General features: G+C 45.0%; 1 protein-coding gene across 1 annotated transcript in view; it reads right to left on the bottom strand.

Annotated features, from left to right (window-relative positions):
- The window catches only part of UBAP2 (ubiquitin associated protein 2), a 2,620,504-nt gene that overhangs the window by 104,300 nt on the left and 2,497,149 nt on the right, over positions 1 to 19,055 (bottom strand). The window contains exon 20 of the mRNA XM_044087268.1: positions 14,453 to 14,552. Within this exon, the coding sequence (XP_043943203.1) occupies positions 14,453 to 14,552 (100 nt within the window). The remainder of the gene's footprint in view (positions 1 to 14,452; positions 14,553 to 19,055) is intronic.

Raw genomic sequence — 19,055 nt, 5'->3', positions numbered from 1 at the left:
ATGAATGGGATCAGAGCTTGACGACGGTTCTGTCGACACCAAAGAAAAAGTTATCTCTTACCATAATGTTCCATCTGTATTGTTGATCCTCGTTCAGTCATTACGCCTGGGTTACCGGTTCCGACCTCGGAACTGAGCTGGACATCTTCCAAGCTCGCGACAGCCACAAACTCTCGAGCTAAACTCTTACCCACAATTCCACTCTACATGTTACCCCAGACTGAGTTTGCAAGTCAAAGAAAGTAGAGGCTACCTCTGGTGAAAGGACCTAACGGAACCGGATGATGAGATCCACTATAAGCCTCAGGAGGGTGAACGAGGGAGGGTCGTAATGACTGAACGGGGATCAACAATACAGATGGAATGTTATGGTAAGACATAACTTCTTTATCTGATATTGTTAATCCTCGTTCATTCCTTACGCCTGGGACAGTGTGTCCCCAGCTAACTTTATTCCTGGGAGCCTCTCATGGAAGGACATTCCTGAGCACCACTGAAGCAAAGGATGCTCTTCCTCTGGAGGCCAAATCCAATTTGTAATGTTTGATGAAGGTATGAGGTCTAGCCCAAGTTGGAGCTGCACAAATGTCATGTAAAGAAGCTCTAGCATGGAAGGCAGCAGAAGTTATTACCGATCTAGTGGAATGAGCCCTTACGACTGTAGTCAGAGGGATATTGTGAGATTTGTGAATAAATGCTGCACAGTCTTTTAACTATTTAGCCAGTGTGACCATAGAAACTGCACATCCAAATCTAGGCCCAAAATAAGCCAAGAATAGCTGATCTGATTTGTGAGAAGCCTTAGTTCTGTCCAGATAGAAACAAATTTGCCTGTGAATGTCTAGAGGTATGTAGACAATTACTCTCCTCTGTTAGAATGATTGGGAAAGAAAACTGGCAATTCAATGGTTTGGTTAATGGACATTTCAGAGATCACTTTTGGCAGAAAGGAAGGATTAGTTCTCAGTGACACTATCTTTATGAAAGATCAAGTAAGGCCGTTTGACGTGCAGAGTTTGAAGTTCAGAGATATGTCTGTCAGAAGTAATGGCGACCAAGAACAAAGTTTTCCATGAAAGAAACTTGAGGTCACATGAAGAAGCTGGTTCAAAAGGAGACGTTGTCAAAGCTTGCAGGACTAATGACAGGTCCCATGGCTGGAGAGGTTGTCTAAAAAAGGGTTTCAAATAATTTACGCCTTTTAGAAAGATCTTGCATAATTTGTGTGACATAAGGGAAGAGTCATGGATACCACTGTGAAAACTAGATATTGCGGCCAAATGAACTCGAATGGTATAAGTAGATAGGCCAGACTGGAATAAACTTGACAGGTATTACAGTACTACCGGCACTGGTGCTGAAAAAGGGTCTATCCATTTTTCCTTCAGCCAAATGGTAAACCTTTTCTACTTGCTGAGATAAGTAGTTCTGGTGGAAGACTTATGACATGCAATTAAGAATGTCACGTACTGGGGAAGAAAGATCAGTCTGCCTGGCAATCACTGGAAGTGGAGGAGACGAGCTGTGAGCTTCAGGCAGTTCAAGTTGGATTGAATCAGGTTATGCGGATGGGAGATCAAGTCCGGAGTTGGATCGAGAATCCATGGTTGATCTAGCAGGTGAGGCCATAGGAAGGGGAACCAAATTTGACTAGGTAAATACAGCGCTATAAGGATTATCTTGCTCTTCAACCGTCACGCTTTCTTCTGGAACTGTGGAATGAGAGGAAGAGGGGGAAAGGCATAAAGCAGACCCAAGGGCCAATCTTGGACTAGAGCATCCCTGGATGACTGTCCCCGAGGGGTAATCAGGGCGAAGTAATTGCTGTATTTGTAGTTGGTTGGGGATGCAAAGAGGTCACAACAAGGGAGACCCCCAGCAGTTGAAAATATCCACCACTATAAGAGGATTCAGAGACCACTCGTGTGGTTGCAAAATGCACCTGCTCAATCTGTCTGCTATCACACTGGAACTCCCGGGAATGTGCATTGCTATCGGAAAGCAGTTGGTAGCCATCGCCCATTGCCATATCCTCATGGCTTCCCGTCAAAGTGGGTAGGATTTGGTTCTGCCTTATTTGTTGATGTACCAAGCTACAGCCATGTCGTCCGATTGTATTGCAATAGTCCCTGACGGGAAAAGGGAATGGAATGCTTGCAACACTAGAAGCATCGCCCTCAGGTCTAGGACATTTATATGCAGATGGGCCTCTATTTCTGACCACGTGCCTTGGACTGTCTTCCCTGAAAAAAGCCCCAAACCTCATCAGGGAGGCGCCCGTGGTCACTGTGGCTTTGGCCTGTTGGGGTGTGAAGGGGTGAGACCATTGTGATGGGTTCTGTGACATCCACCAAATCAAGTCTTGTCTTCATCTCTGAGTCACCCGAATCTGGGATAAGAGGAAACTGAAAAGGGTACACCACTGGGCGAGTAGTAACCATTGTAAGAGCCTCATCTGGAATCGCGCAAGGGGGACAATGGTGATGGAAGCTGCCATGGAACCCAACAGCTGGAGGACAGAATGTGCTGTGAATCTTTCCCTTGAGAGGATGGGTATGAGTTGTTGTTTTATTCTTAGAATTCTGTGCTCTGGAATCAATGTCTTGTTCTTTGTATCTAACAGGACCCCAATGAATTCTATGGATTGGGATGGGGGGATGTTGGATTTTTGCCAGTTTATAGTTACGCCTAGCCTTTCTACGGTGTGAAGGGAGTATACCAAGGCTTCTTCCAAAAGATGTCTGGTGGGGGCAGTGATGAGCCAGTCGTCTAGGTATGGAAACACCTGGACTCCTTGCAGTCGCAGGTGAGCTGTGACAACTGCCACGCACATTGTGAACACTCTGGGCGCTGTAGAGAGTCTGAAGGGCAGTACTCGGAACTGGTAATGACTGGCTCCCGCACAGAAGTGAAGGAATCTTCTCTATGGTCAGTCCACCTTAATGTGGTAGTACGCATCTTGAAGATCTATAGAGCACATCCAATCGCCTGCCTCTAAGAGTGGGTGGGATAGACTGCATTATGACCATCCGAAATTTCTGTACCTTTATGAATTTAACACACTGAGATCCAAAAATCGGTCTCCAGTCCCCAGTCTTTTTTGGCACCAAAAATAATCTTGAGTAGAATCCGCATCCTATCTGGTCTGGTGGGACTATTTGGATGAGTCTTTCTTAGCAGCTTTGAAATCTCTAATGCTGCTTCTTACCTTTGACTGGGTGGAACGTCAGGGTAAGTTTCTTAGGGGGATGGGAGAAAGATCGAAGGGAATATAAAAACCTCTGACTATCTCTTGTACCCAAGCATCGGTGGTAATGGATAGCCAGGCAGAAGGGTACAAAGAGAAACGACCCCCAACCACTTCCAGAGGAAAGCAGTTGGGCCGCTCTTCAGGAGCGCTGGTAGGACTGGCCAGAGAAAGAATCTCTGGAGCCCTGGTTACGTGGACCTCCTCTGCCCCGAAAGGGGAATCTTCCATACGAGTTTGCCCCCATGCCTCTAGGGGAAGACTCGGCTCGTGCGTCATGGAAATAACCTTGAGACTTTTTGTGACACATCTTCCCACTCTTCTGGTTTCTGGAGAAAGCCTGTTGAGGGGAAGAGCAACAGACAACCACAGCAGAAAGGGTCTTACCGTCCTGTTCACATCTAGCCAGCTTGTCTTTTGCCTTGGGTCCAAATAATGAGGAGGCTTCAGTGGGAGCATTCAGAAAGGAAGCCTTGAAGGGTTCTGCAAAATCACACAAGCGCATCCAGGCATGCCTCATCAGGACAATGCCTGCACATGCTGCTCTAGCTGCTCCTCCTGATGCGTGAGAAATCAGAAGCATGGAGGAGTTAGAGATCGATTCAAGGACGGCTAAAGTACAGTTGTGCACACTTACCATAAATGTAGATGTTCGAGTGTATTCACTGTTGCAGTCATTACATTTGGGTAATCCTGCTGGCAAGGTTGCCCTCAGCTGGCCTGAATTCCAAAGTCTTGGGTCCTGCGTCGGCCGTTGTCACCCCTTCCCTGACTTCAGGTCGTCAGGGGTATAAAAGAAGCAGCCAACGCCATTTTCTTCAGTTTTTCTTGCCCCAGATGTCAGGTGTCATATATATATATATATATATATATATATATATACACACATACAGAAATACACCAATATAAATTTTACCTTCATCTATGAGCAAATACACCACATAGGTAGTATAAATCAGAGAAGGAAAGATAAGATCCAAAAGAAAAAGGGGGAAGGCGGGTGGGTAACCTGGACTGCAACAGTGAATACACTCGAACATCTACATTTATGGTAAGTGTACACAACTGTACTATGTTCTTCGTGTTTCACTGTTGCAGTCATTACATTTGGGTAGAGTCCCAAAGCTATGGTTGTTGGGAGGCTGGAACTAGACAGCAGTAGGAGCGGCTATGAGGCCCTGCAGAACTGCAGTGGCAAAGCCTGCCCTGGATTTAGAGTACAGTGGCAGATGATAATGCTTTGTAAAGGTGTGCACTGAACTCCAAGTAGCCCCTCTAAAATGTTTCTGGTTGGTACTCCCCTGAGAAAGGCTGCTAAAGTGGCTGCAGCTCTGGTGGAATGAGGCCTAATGCCCTTAGGCACTGGCTTGCCATGGTGTAAGTAGCAGAAACAAATGCAGTGGCCTAACCACTTAGAAATAGTCTGCTTTGAGATAGTCTTTCCTTGTGATCCTGCAGCATATGCCACTTGTAATTGCTCTGTCTTCCTGAAAGCTTTGGTTCTGTCCAAGTAGAATCTAAGCTGTCTGTGTACGTCCAAAGAATGCAGAATTCTCTCCCACCTTGTTCTGTGGATTTGGGTAAAGGGTTGGCAGATGGATGGCTTGGTTAAGAGCCACACTGGACACTACTTTAGGCATAAATGTTTGTCCTAAGGGAGACTCTGTCTGGATGAAAAATGATGGACGGTTCCACAGCCATGAGCGCCTGTAGCTCTGAAATTCGTCTTGCAGAAGTAATTGCTAAGAGCAGAGCTGTTTTCCAAGATAAAAACTTCATATCAGCAGTAGCAGCTGGCTCAAAAGGAGGCAGGGTGAGCTTTTCCAAGACATAGTTGAGGTCCTATGCAGGTATTGGTAGTCTCCTTGGGGGCCTCAAATATTTGGCTCCTCTGAGGTACTGCCTTAACAAAGGGTGAGAAAAGAGTGGTGGCTCTGTATTGTAATGAGCCGAAATGGCAGAGGCATGAATTTTAATTGATGAAAAAGATAGGCCTTTGTACAGCATCTCAGTTAAGTATTGCAAAATCTGAGGAATATTTGGTACCGCTGTAACAGTTCCTTGTGCCTGGTTCCAGGCACAGAATCTCTTCCATTTTCCAGCATAAGACTTTCTAGTACTAAGCCTTCTGGCTTCCAGAATGACATCCATCACAGCTTTACTGAGAGGTGTTTTTTGTAGGACTACATTATCCACCATGCTGCCAAGTTTAATGCCCTGAGTTGGCTGTGTATGATCTGATTGTTTTGCTGGGACAGTAGTCGCGGTATTTGAGTTAAGGTCCAAGCTGGGTATAGACATAAGTTCCTTAGTACTGGATACCACTACTGGCGTGGCCAGTCTGGGGCAATCAGTATCATCTTTGGCTTCTCCTGTCTGACCTTTAGGAGCACCTTGGGGAGGAGAGGCAGTGGAGGAAAGGCATACTGATAGTTTTTTCCAGCTGAAAGATAGGGCATCCACTTTCCATGCTTGTCTGTGATAAGTCCTTGTGCAGAAACTTTTTAGTTGGTAATTGAGAGGGGAGGCAAACATATCTATGTCCGGGCATCCCCATTTCCTTATCATGCTGAATACTTGTGGATCCAGCTTCCACTCATGGGGATCCATGAGGTTTCTGCTTAGTTCGTCTGCCAGAGTATTTTCCTTTCCTGGCAGGAATTGTGCCTGCAGATGTACTTGGCAAGTCAAAGCTGTGTCCCACAAGATCACGGCTAGTCTGCAAAGGGGGTAAGAATGTGTGCCCCCCTGCTTGTTTATATACCACATGACCTTGGTGTTGTCTGTCTTTATCAGTAGTTGTCCCAGATGAAGTAGGTCCTTGAAGGCCGTCAGGGCATTTTGAACAGCTAACATCTCTTTTTGATCAATATGTAGATGCATTTGGTTTGAAGACCATGTGCCCTGAATGCATCTTCCTGCGATGTGGGCTCCCCAGGCATAGTCTGATGCATCCGCTGTTAGTGTCTGCCTGGCTGGAGATAATGTGAATGTCTGTCCCTTGTTCTGGTGAAAAGCCTTTGCCCACCATCGAAACTCCTGTTGCAGGGAATGACAGTAATGACTGTTTCCAGGCTGTGGCAATGTTGAGTCCTAACACTTTTTAGGTACCACTGAAGTTTTCGCATATGCAGTCTTGCATATGGAATTAGTAGGATGCAGGATGCCATGAAGCCCAAAGCCTGCAGAATTTTTCTTGCAGATAACTGGGCCTTTGTTACCAATATTTTGAAGTAGGTAGTCAGCTGCCTTTGTTTGTCTGGCGAGAGATAAGTCATCTGGGCAGTTGTATTCAAGCTTGCACCCAGGAATGTTATCTCTTGTGAGTGTACTAGTTTTGATTTCTTTTTGTTGATTGTGTACCCTAGGCATGTTAGAAGTCTTTTCACAAATGCCAGATGTTGAAGAAGAATGTCCTTGTTCTCTGCTTGAATGAGACAGTCGTCCAAGTAAGGATATATCTGTATTCCTCTGTCTACAGAATGCAATTACTTGGTGCCAGGCACTTTGTAAAGACCCTGGGCACAGTAGATAAGCCAAAGGGCAGTGCAAAGAATTGGTAATGCATTGAACCAGCCTTGAATCTTATGTATCTTCTTCATGACTGTCTGATTGGAACATGCAGGTATGCCTCGTTTAGGTCTAAAGTCACAAGCCAAGCATTCTTGCCCAGGATGGGCAGAAGCTGCTGCAAAGTCAACATTTTGAATTTTGGAATATCCAGGAAAGTGTTCAGAATAGATAGGTCCAGTATCGGCCTTCAGGCCTTGTCCTTTCTGGGTACCAAGAACAGTCTTGAGTAAAATCCTTGCCCCTGCTCTAGCTCTGGTACTTGCTGAATGGCCCCCAAGTCCATGAGGGATGAGACTTGTTTTTGTGCCTCTTCCCATTGATTTTTTGGCAGATCTAGCCAGCCGTTTGCCTTTGGTAGAGTATGGAAATGGAACTTGTAGCCTTGACACTATGTTTAGAACCCACTTGTCCTGGGTTATGATGTGCCAATTTTGAGCAAAAACTGCTAATTTTCCCCCTAAGGGTGCTGCCAGAAGATAAGTGCTTAGTGCAGGCAGGGGGAAGTCATTGGGACTGTTTTCTGTATGTTTGTGATCTATCTTCTCCAGCTTTGGAGGTAGACGCACCCCATTGCTTGGGCCCTATGAGAACCTTGCATCTGGGAACTGGCACTAGGATGTCTGGATCTGCCCCTTTGAGGTCTGTCTGACACAAGAAAGGACCAATTTTTTGTAGGCCAGTGTCTACTAAACCTAGGTGGCTGTACTTGTAAAAAATCTTTGACAGTTTACATAGATTTTGCTTTGTCCTCCATTTTCTTTAACACCTCTTCTGCCTTAACACCAAAGTATCATGTTGTAAAGGTGCATCTAATAATTTAACTTTAACATGATTAGGCAGATTTTGTTCCTTTAACCAAGCATGCCTCCTAATTACAGAATCCGTAACTGCGGCCCTGCAGGAGGCCTCCAAAGAATCAAAACCACACTGCAAAGTATGTTTTCCAACTTGTTCTGCTGCATACAATAAATCCTGCATTTCCTTGTTTTCTACACATTGAGAATTTACCAACATTTTCTGTTTAAGCAATCCCATGACATGTTGTTGATACTTAAGCATATGAAAATGACAGTTTAAGGCCCTTATAGCCAAAGTTGCAGATGTGTAAACCTTTTTCCCCCATCTATCCAGTGCCCTTGAATCTCTGTCAGAGAGGGGTTGGGTTTTTTGCAGCGGAAGCCTTAACTCCCTTTGGAGCCTGTGAAATAGTTTCTGGGTCGGCAACAGGGTTTTTAAAAAGAAATTTGTGAGAGTCAGGAACCCTGTAATATCTGTCGGGCTTAACAGGAGCTGGGGGGTAAGGTGTCAGGGGTCAGACTAGACTCCGAAAACACATCTACAATGTCTAACAGGTGGAATGGCTAGATGCTTGTGCTGAGGTAGTAAAAGAAAATCCCTGAGCCTCTTTTTAGATTCTGAAAAATCTTGGCTCTCCCAGTGGAAATGCTCCCTCATGGTATGCAAGGTTTCCCCAAAGGAATAGTCCTCAGGAGGAGATGAGGGTATAGATCCTTCAGCATCAGAATCCTCATAGGGGGAAGAGAATACTCCTGATCAGAAGAGGAATCAGAAGAAATAGAAACCTGATCTGAAGATTCATAGTCAGTGTCTTGCCTAAGCCTCTTATCAGGAGGGGGATGGGAACCCCTGATCATGGTAATCAAGTCTTCGACCATTTTGAGCATCTGTTTTTTTGGGCGTAGAGGCCTGTCCACGTGGCTCTTGAGTTTGTTTCCTTGCTTTAGAAGGTGCTTTAGTCTTTGCCTTTAAAGCTGAAGTCGTTTTAATGTAAAGATGTTTAGGTCTGAATACACCCTCAGAAGCCGGTACACCTGCTGAGCGGCTCCGAACCCATATGAGGGATTAGCGTCAGAGGCTCCAATATCTTGAGTATCCAGTGGCATGGGTGACTCCATGTGGGGGTCAGTAGCGGCCTGCGACTCTAAAGTAGCGGGCATCAGGGGCTGCGAAAGCGCCTCACTGAGAACCGGTGACTGGCTTAGGAGAAGCTTTGTCGTCGGTTTTGGGCCTCGGTTGTTTTTCTCTACCCTTTTCTTAGCATTTTTTGTAAACTCCGGTAGTCGGATGGCTATCCGACGACATTTCAGGATAATTAAAATGGCGTCCAAAAAGGTTTAAAGCAAAATCATACCAACGCTTAATAGTGCGTTGGTTAAATCTAGCACAAAATCGACAACCAGTAACGCTGTGATCAAGGCCTAGGCAAGGAATACAGTAAGAATGAAAATCCTTATGGGGTATTTGCTTTCCACAAGAAATACAATTAACTTTTTCTGACATCGGTCTGGAGCAAGAAAAAAGTTTCCCCAACGAGGTACTTAGCTTTATTGAAGACTTTGGATCTGAAACTCAAACACGAAAATCTCAGGAGTCGGATGACCGGCACTTGCGAACTGCTTTTGCTTCGGGCACCGCGCAGCAAGAAAGACTGAAGAAAATGGCATTGGCTGCTTCTTTTATACCCCTGATGACCTGAAGTCAGGGAAGGGGTGACAGTGGCCGACGCAGGACCCAAGACTTTGGAATTCAGGCCGGCTGAGGGCAACCTACCAGCAGTATTACCCAAATCTAATGACTGCAACAGTGAAACAGGAAGAACATCTGTGAGGCCGCTTTATCCCGGACCTCAGACACAGCTCCGGCCAAAGTTTCAGAGAGCTCAGAAATTAAGTCTCTCTGAAGCCTGGTAAAATGTGTCATATAATTCAGGGACCTGACTGCAACGGTCGGTGATGCAAAAGTACGCTTCCCTAATCTGTCCAGCACCCGGGACTCTTTGTTGGGCGGGTGGGACAGTCTGGCTTTCTTCCGCCAGATCCTTTTTTGTTGCGGCCGCCACCAAGGCATCTACAGGAAGACCTTTGGACCAGTGAGGATCACTATCTGGAGGGGACAAAATTTTGTCTGGCCTCCGGGGAATGGCTTCAATGGTATCAGGAGCCTTCCATGCACGCTGCACGACGAGCCGGACAAGATCAGCAGGTGGAGTAACCCTGGAGGTAGGGGGCTGGGCATGACAGGCCTGCAGGAACACAGACTCTTCAGAGGTTGGGTTAGAGGGCCGCCATTCACCTCTCTAAGTATTTTGAGGATATCTCCAAAGGATACCTCAGAGGGTGACCAAGGGGACCTTCCCCATCATCAAAGTCTGTGTCTTCCATGAGGGACTCCTCTGGGGAGTCCATGTGCTTCCTCTTACACAAACTCTTGTGATGAACTTCCTCAGGGGGAGAATCTGGGGAATACAGCGCAAACGGGACCTCCTGTGGGAGAGTGTCCTGAGGTCCTTGTGCCCAGTGTCCACTAGGGGTGGCTTGTGTAAATTACAGTCCAGAGGAGAACAGGAGGCAATGATAGCACAGGATCGCCAATGGACGGAAAAAGCCTTCTCCATGAGTTGGAAGGCTGGTCCACCCGAGGTCACACCTCACTCAAGCAAATCAGCCTGCCAACTCAGGAGTCCCTGGATGTCTGTGAAAAACAGGAGTACACGTAAGCCACAGCTGGCATCCTGAGCAGTAACTGGAGTGACAAGTCTTTCCTGCCACAAAGGCAACTGCAGCTCCTTATTGAGGTCCAATAAAAGGAGCCGTAGTGAGGGAAGTCTGTGCTACAGCAAGGGGCCTCAAAGGCAATGAAGGAGGAGAATAGATAGGGGTATTTGGAGAAGGGTGTTCCCCTCCGTAGGAGGAATAGGTCCTGGAGGGTTGGCCACCTCTGGTCGAAAGCAACTGATCCACAAGACACACCACATCATGTTTAGTGAGGCTTCTAGTGGATCTCATGGACATAGCTGAAGGGGAGAGTCAGGTCTATCCAAGGATGAAGAAAACTCGGTGTCCACAAAGGGGTCTTTGGATGGCGATAAAATAGGTGCCTGCACCGAGAACAATGGAGCTGTTAAGGCCTGTACTACTGGTGTCTGCACAGAGGAGATCAGTGCAGAAGGTAAGATATGCACCGAGGTCGGTGCCAAAGTGCTAGTTGGCACTATGGTAGGTGCCGAAAGAGTCTGTGTGGAAAACGAGGTGGTCGGTACAGAGAGGATAGTCAGTGCCGTGTAAATTGTCAGAGCCGAAGCAGGAGAGGGCGTCGAAACAGTCATCGACGCCGTAAAGGTCTGCATAGATGAAAAAGTCGGTGCCGGTAAGGAAGTCTGAACCGAGGGGCCCCTCAGTTCCGATGAGGTGTGGGGCACAATACTCTGTGCCAAAGTAGCGGATGGTACCGAAGGCTTCGGTGCAGAAGATCTAGGCACCGAAAGCCGCGAGGCAGAGGAAGTCAACTCCTAACTAGAAAGTTTGGTCTTCTTAGGTCTTGGTTCCTGGGGTTCCTCAGCAGGAGACGATGGAAAAAACTCAGCCTTATGTTCATCCCTTTTTTTATGGAAACTAGGAGGGGTTGAAGCCTCCGACCCAGAAATAGCCTCTGTAAAGGAAGATTTAAGTAGTCCCTTTAAGATCAGTTTATTTTTCCTTTCCACTAAAGTCCTGTTAGAAAAGTTAGCACAAATCCCGCAGGGTGGGTCAACAGTTAAGTGAGGCACACCCAAACAGTAAACACATAACGAATGTGTGTCCGAAATGGGCGATTTATGCCCACAATCCACACATCTCAAAATCCCGGACTACCTTTTTTCTCTGCCATGATAGGGAGGAAAAAGAAAAATAAAGGAAGGAAGAAGGTACCAACAATGGTAGGAGAAATACCTGAAGGTAAAGCAAAGAAAGGTTTTACCAATGATGGTAAAGGAGTTACCTTTTGGTAAGGAGAAAGAAGGGCTAAAAAAAAAAAAAATAAAAGAGTCGCTAGATAAGATAGGGCAAGAGAACTATTTAAGATTTCAACTGAGAAAAGCTGTAATACAATTAGGTATTCTCAAAGAAAGTTTTACTTAGCTCAAGAGAAGTGGCTTGACATGACTGAATGGCGATGCAGCAAATGAAATATGGGGTAACAGGGAGAGGGGAATTGTGGGTAAGTTTAGCTTGAGAGTTTTTGGCTGTCGCGAGCTTGGAAGACGGCCAGCTTGGTTCCGAGGTCAGAACCGGTAACCCAGGTGTAAGGAATGAACAAGGATTAACAACATCAGATTGAATCTTTTCCATCTGGCGGAGTAAGATTTCCTAGTGCCAAGTCTCTTGGCCTCCTTTAGAATGTCCAGGCCCTGCTTGTTGAGGAGAGACCTCTTCCATGGTATCAAGGTGTCATCCAAACTGTCAATCTGAGTGTTTGCACATTGGGTGTATTATTCTACCCCTATTCTGCTTTAGCGGGTCCACACTCTGTGGCAGCTGCCATGGTTCCCTGTTGGCTACAATGAATAAGAGAGAGTACTACTGCTGTCTCTGCCATTTGTTTAAAATGGGGAAATAGAACCCAGCATCCACATTCCATTCCACTTTCATGTAACAGGAATGATCACTGCTATTCAGGGACTGTTTGGATATTATTTTCACAAAGTAACGAATTTATGTGAAAAAATTTTTAAAATCATTTGCCAGCTGATGTTATACATCTGTCCTTCCAGGTATGAGTGATGAAAAGATGGGTGCAGAAGCATTCTGGTCAGGACTACTACCTACGTGTTCTTGGGAAGGAAAAATCGAATACTTTTAAATTGCTCCTGTGTATGCTAAAACTATAACTACTACAAATGAAAACAAGTTCAGATTTCTTGTGTGCATTTGGAATTGCTCTGTTTTTCACTGCTCGAGGATCTCCAAAGGATGCAGTCACATTGAACAGCAGCATAGTAAACAGCAGAACATAAAAACAGCGCCACAGACAAAACACTGTATAACTAGAATACTGAATAAACATTTCTGATTAAATATTGCTGTTGCTGGAGTGCTCGTTTTGTGACTTACATTATACTTCATTTTAATTTCTCAGCAAACTGCCATGTATAAACCACTGCCAAGTCCAACTGCCCAAGGAATCAAGTCTTCACACTGCTCAACATGAAAGCATGCCTGCTTATTGGCTGCATGGAAGACAAAATATAGCGCTCTTGTTTTTATTTAAAATCTCTACTATTACCTTTTTGCCCTATTTGTGTTGTCCTTCTTTAGCAACAAAGGCGATGCAACTATTTCAGCCTATTATCTTGCAATCTCACCAGTTAGGTAAAAGCTACGGACACTATTTAGGTAGTTTACATGTTAAGCAATTTAAAAGTACAGAGGCCTCAGCTATTAATGACAGCCCATTAGATTTTTTTAGCGAGTGGCAGTGGTGTTTTCCTGATGCTCCCCCCTCAAACATATGAATCTCCATTATCTTATTAACTTTCACTTAATGGTCCTGAATGTTAACCACCCTAGATGAGGAATCCAGGATGGAGACCACAGGTAGCCAATTACAGGTGTGAATCCTTGGATGGAGACAAGAGTAGAATGTCTGTCTAATATAAGACTACACTCTTTGGGAGAAGGACAGGAGATACTATAGTACTGCTGGACTTAATTCCAGGATGACCATTATCAAATGCCTTTAAAGATAACACCACATGGAGTCTGGAAAGAAAACACAATGTTATTTTCAGGATGATGCAAACACGTGAAAAATAGGATGGAGAAGAGAAAAACAGATCTGTCAAGGCTTAAATTGTGGTCCAAAGTGTAGAGTATGACTTAATACAAAGAAGTGCAATGTACTGCACAGGTAAAACAAGAACCATGAACAATGGTATACTTACAGCGAGTGAGGTACTAACAAGTCAAAAAGGGTCAACAATTTCTTTTTACCAAAAATCAAACAAACCATGAAAATTGGTAGTAAGGAGGTAAAACAGAATCTTGAATAAACAGGGAAAGACTGCCAGCAAAAAGGAAATTACTACTTCACTAGTAAATCAATACACAAAACACTGTGTGCGCAGCTATGGAGAACATCTTCACATGGACAAGGCCAGAACAGACGCAGTCCAGAAGACGGTGAAAAACATGCAAATTCTACATCAAAGATCACACACAGAAAAAAGGACTTAATGGCAGGTACCATGAAGAGAAAATTGTCCATGTACCTTAAGGGATTCTACAAACTCAAAGTGAAGGTAGCATTTTTCAGATTAAAAGATATCCAAGGATGAATGAACACAATTATTTTGAATGCATGTAGAGGGACAAATCAAAAACACTTTGAAAATTAATCCTCATATCTGGCATGCTTAAAATGACAAAACAATTTAAGAAAATTTCTGGGAGGTGAAAAAGCAGAAAGGTTGGTTGCTCAATACTAACTGGTAAAATAATGGATGAAGAAATGGGACAGAACAGGCAGGCAAGATAATCCTTTAGTGCTAAGTCTATGGTTCCATGATCCAAGTTTTAGATCTGTAACTGAACACCTCTGGCAAGTATCTGCACAGTAGTAAAGAATAACTCCCGAATGGTCACTCCTAACAACTCTGCAAAACATGAAAGTGAAAAGTAAGGCGAGTACACATTCTGCATTTAAAGACTTAGGTTTAATATGCTACTTACAGTGGGGCCGTACAACAGCTGAGTAAGTACTTCCCTCATCTTTTCTTAGATTTCCTTCTGTGTTAAAAAGGGAAATGTTTCCCACTTCCAAAATGTCGAACAACAATACAAGACCAGTCCTTACCTGTTCCATAGCCATGCTGACTGTAACCACTTGCTTGCTGAAAGGGAGCAGATGATGCATTTAAATTTACTCCATGTTGCTTAGCAGCTGCTGGAGGCATCTGGGAAGAAGGAAAGTATATATTTTTAGTACTGTCAGTACCCTCGGATAGAAAGGGAGCATGATGCACAATGTACCTTGAACAAAGATTTAGCAATGTAAAAAACAAACTTGCATACATCAATGATATGCTATTAAAATCATGCAGTAACTGTACTAAGCTACAGAAAGTAGAGTTGTGTACACTTACTATAAATGTAGATGTTCGTGCGTGTTCACTGTTCCAGTCATCAGACTTGGGTTATCTGCCTGCAGGTAGCCTTCAGTCAGCCCGAATACCAGTCTCTCAGGATTTCTGCGTCAGATGCTGTCGTCTCATCCATGATGTCAGGTCGTCAGGGGTACAAAACATGCAGGTGATGCCATTACATCAGTTTTTTCTTGCCCCAGATGTCAGGAGCCCCTAAACCAGGAATCAATCAAATGGTGTGCAGCACCTCCAGTAAAAAGTAAATACCATTTCATAAGATATGGCCAAAAAAGAGGATAGGTAGAAAGTATAGAAAGACACACAACTGTACTATGTTCTTTGTGTTTCACTGTTGCAGTAATCACACTTGGGTTGATTCCCAAAGCTGAGGAAGGGTGGAGGCAGTCAAGAAGCAGTAGGGCTGGCTAGCAGGCCTTGTAAGACTGCTGTGGCAAATTCAGCTCTGGATTTAGAAAAGATATGTAAGTGGTAATGCTTGGTGAAGGTGTGTACAGAAATCGAGGTTGCAGCTTCCAGGATGTCCCTGGTAGGGACTCCCCTGAGAAAAGCTGTAGAGGTTGAGGTGGCTCTAGTGGAATGAGGCCTGATCCCCTGTGGGGGAAGGTTTTCCATGGTGTTTTGTAGCAGAAATGGATGCAGTGTGCTATCCATTTAGAAATGGTTTGTTCTGAAATAGCCTTGCCCTCTGCCCCTGTAGCAAAGCTGCCTAGCAGCTGGTCAGATTTTCTGAAAGGTTTAGTCCTGTCAAGGTAGAACCTGAGCTGTCTGTGCACGTCCAAGGAGTGCAGGATCCTTTCCCCTTTATTCTGAGGATTAGGAAAAAAGTTTGGCAAATGGGTGGATTGGTTTAAAGCCACACTGGATACCACCTTGGGCATAAAAGATGTTAGTCCTGAGGGAAACCCTGTCCGTATGGAAGATAATGAAGGGTTCCACAGCTATAAGGGCCTGTAACTCAGACACTCTTCCTACTGAAGTGATGGCTAGCAGTAAGACTGTTTTCCAGGAGAGGAATTTTAACTCTGCTGTAGCAGCAGGCTCAAAAGGGGGAAGGTCCCAGGCAGGAGTGGGGAGCTCTCCTACAGGGTCTTAAATTGTTAGCTCCTCTTAGGAACTGTTTGATCAAAGGGTGAGAGAAGAGGGGTGGCTCAGTATTGTAATGAGCTGAGATGGCAGAGGCATGAATCTTAATTGATGAGAAGGATAGGCCTTTGTGGAGCAGCTCTGCTACGTAATCTAGGATTTGAGGCAAGGAGGGCACTGCTATGTCCTTCCATTGAGATTGGCTCCAAGAACAGTATCTATTCCACTTTTCTGAACAGGATTTCCTAGTACTGGGCCTCCTGGCCTCAAGGAAAACATCCAGCATTTGTTTGCTGAGGGTTGTTGGTGATGTATTCACGGAATAAGCCAGGCTGCCAGGTACAGGGTTTGCAGCTGAGGATGCAAAATCTGTCCCTCCTGCTGGGACAGCAGAGAGGAGGTCTGCTGTAGGTGCCAGGGTGGCACTGCTGTCAGACTGCATAGAAGTGGGTACCAGTGCTGGCGTGACCTGTCTGGTGCAATAAGGATTGTCCTTGGCCTGTCCTGTCCTGTTTAATCTTGAGGAGTACTTTGGTTAGGAGGGGCAGAGGGGGAAAGGCATAGATTGAGAGGTTTTCCCATGTGATGGATAGAGCATCCACTTTCCAAGCTTGGTTGTGGGGAATTCAGGTGCAAAATTTGTTTAGTTGATGGTTTTGGGGGGGGGGGGGCGCAAAGAGGTCCACCTCTGGTGTCCCTCACCTGTGTATTAGAAGTTTGAATGAGTTTGGTTCCAGTTTGCACTTGTGTGGGAAAATTAGATTTCTGTTCAAGTCGTCTGCCAGTGAATTTTGTTTGCCTGGCAGGAACTGCAGATAAGTGGGTTTTTGTTGCCAGTTTCTTTAAGTAAGTAGTCAGTTGCTTTTGCTTGTCTGGCGTGAGATAAGCCATCTGGGCAGTTGTATTTAAGCTTGCACCCAGAAATATTATCTCTTGAGAGGGCACTAGTTTTGATTTCTTTTCGTTTACTGTGTACCCTAGGCCAGTTAGTAATCTTTTTACAAACGCCAGATGCTTTAGAAGAATGTCTTTGCTCTTGCTTGAATTAAACAATCGTCCAAGTAGGGATATATTTGAATTCCTTTTTGTCTGTAAAACGCAATTACTGGTGCCAGGCATTTTGTGAAGACCCTGGGCGCAGTAGATAAGCCAAAGGGCAGTGCAGAGAATTGGTAATGCATTGAGCCAGCTATGAATCTGAGGTATCTTCTGCAAGACTGTCTGACTGGGACATGCAGGTATGCCTCTTTTAGGTCCAAAGTTACGAGCCAAGCCTTCTTGCCTAGCATGGGCAGTAGCTGCTGTAGAGTCTACATCTTGAATTTTGGAACTTCCAGAAACGTATTTAGTATAGACAGGTCCAGTACTGGTCTCCAGGTTTTGTCCTTTCTGGGTACTAGGAAAAGTCTGGAGTAAAATCCTTGCCCCTGCTCTTGTTGTGGTACTTGCTGAATGGCCCTCATGTCCATGAGGGCTGTAATTTGTTTTTGTGCCTTTACCCACTGATTGTGTGGCAGGTCTGGCATCCCCTTTGACCTTGGTAGAGTGTGAAAATGGAACCTGTAGCCTTGGGACACTATGTTCAGGACCCACTTGTCTTGGGTAACCATTTTCCAATTTGATGAAAAAAAGTGCTAGTTTTCCCCCTAAGGGGGCTGCCAAAAGAAAAGTGCTTGGATCTGATAGAGGAAAGTCATTGGGACTGTTTCCTGTAAGGTTGTGATTTGTCTTCTCCGCTTTTGGAGGTAGGAGCATCCCATTATTTAGGCCTGTATGAGCCTTGGGGCTGAGATCTGCCTCTGGGACACCTGTATCTGCCTCTTTGTGGTCTGTCTGACACTGGAAAGGACCAATTTTTAGAAGGCCAGTTCCTGCTAAACCTGGGTGGCTGTACCTGTAAGAAATCCTTGACTGTCTGCATGGATTTTGCTTTATCCTCCATTTTTTCAACACCTCTTCTGCTTTAACACCAAACAAAGTATCATGCTGTAATGGTGCATCTAATAATTTTGCTTTAATATGATCAGGCAGATTCTGTTCCTTTAACCAAGCATGCCTTCTAATAGAACCTGTAACAGCAGCCCTGCAAGAGGCCTCCAGTGAATCATAACCACATTGCAAAGTATGCTTTCCCACTTGTTCAGCTGCATGCAATAAATCCTGCAATTCTTTGTTCTCTGAACATTCAGTATTTGTCAACAATTTCTGTTTAAGCAGTGGCATTAAATATTGCTGATATTTAAGCATATGAAACGGACAATTTAAAGCCCTTGCATCCAGGGTAGCAGAAGTGTAGACATTTTTCCCCCATCTGTCTAGAGCCCTAGAATCCCTATTCAGAGGGGACATGGTTTTTTGCAGTGGAAGCTTTAACCCCTTTGGGGCCCTGAGATATAGTTTCTGGGTCAGCAGCGGGGTTTTTATATAGGGGTCTGTGCTGAGGAAGTAGCAGAAAGTCTCTGAGCCTTTTCTTAGATTCAGAATAATCTTGGCTCTACCAGTGGAAATGCTCCCTCATAGTATGCAGGGTTTCCCCAAAAGAATAATCACCAGGAGGAGAGGCTGAAGGAATGGATTCTTCAGCATCAGAATCCTCATAGGGAAGCATGGAGTAATACTGTTCAGAAGAGGAATCAGAGGAAATAGAAACCTGATCAGAAGAATCATACTCTGTCTCTTGCCTAGGCCTCTTACCAGGAGGGGGATGGGAGCCCCTGATCAAAGTAATTAGGTCTTCGGCCATTTTGATCATCTGTTTTTTTAGCTTGGAAGTCTGAGTAGGAGAATTCTGTACTTGTTTCTTTGTCTTTAGAGCTGCATTAGTCTTTGTCTTTGAAGCTGAAAATGGCTTAATATATAGTTGTGTAGGTTTGAAGACACCCTCAGAAGCCGATGCCTGCTCAGCGGCTCCGGACCCATCTGAGGGAATGATTTCCGAGTGTCCAATACCTTGAGTATCCAGAGGGCCAGTCGGCTCCACGTGGGAGTCGGTAGCAGCCTGTGGCTCTGAGGTAGCGGGAGTCAGGGGCTGCGAAAGTGCCTCACTGAGAACCGGCGACTGGCCTAGCAGAGGCCTCGTCAGTTTTGGACCTCGGATGCCTATCCTTTTCCTTGTCCTTGCGTTTTTTGTAAACTCCTGTTGTCGGCTGGTCCGACGGCATTATATAATTAAAACTTCGGCCAAAGTAATGAAATAAAAAATCGAACAGA

This window comes from Protopterus annectens, chromosome 1.part1 (genome assembly GCF_019279795.1).
Source record: "Protopterus annectens isolate FY-2018-M chromosome 1.part1, PAN1.0, whole genome shotgun sequence".
Classification (NCBI taxonomy): Eukaryota; Metazoa; Chordata; order Ceratodontiformes; family Protopteridae; genus Protopterus; species Protopterus annectens.
This window is presented reverse-complemented; position numbering and strand designations above follow the sequence as displayed.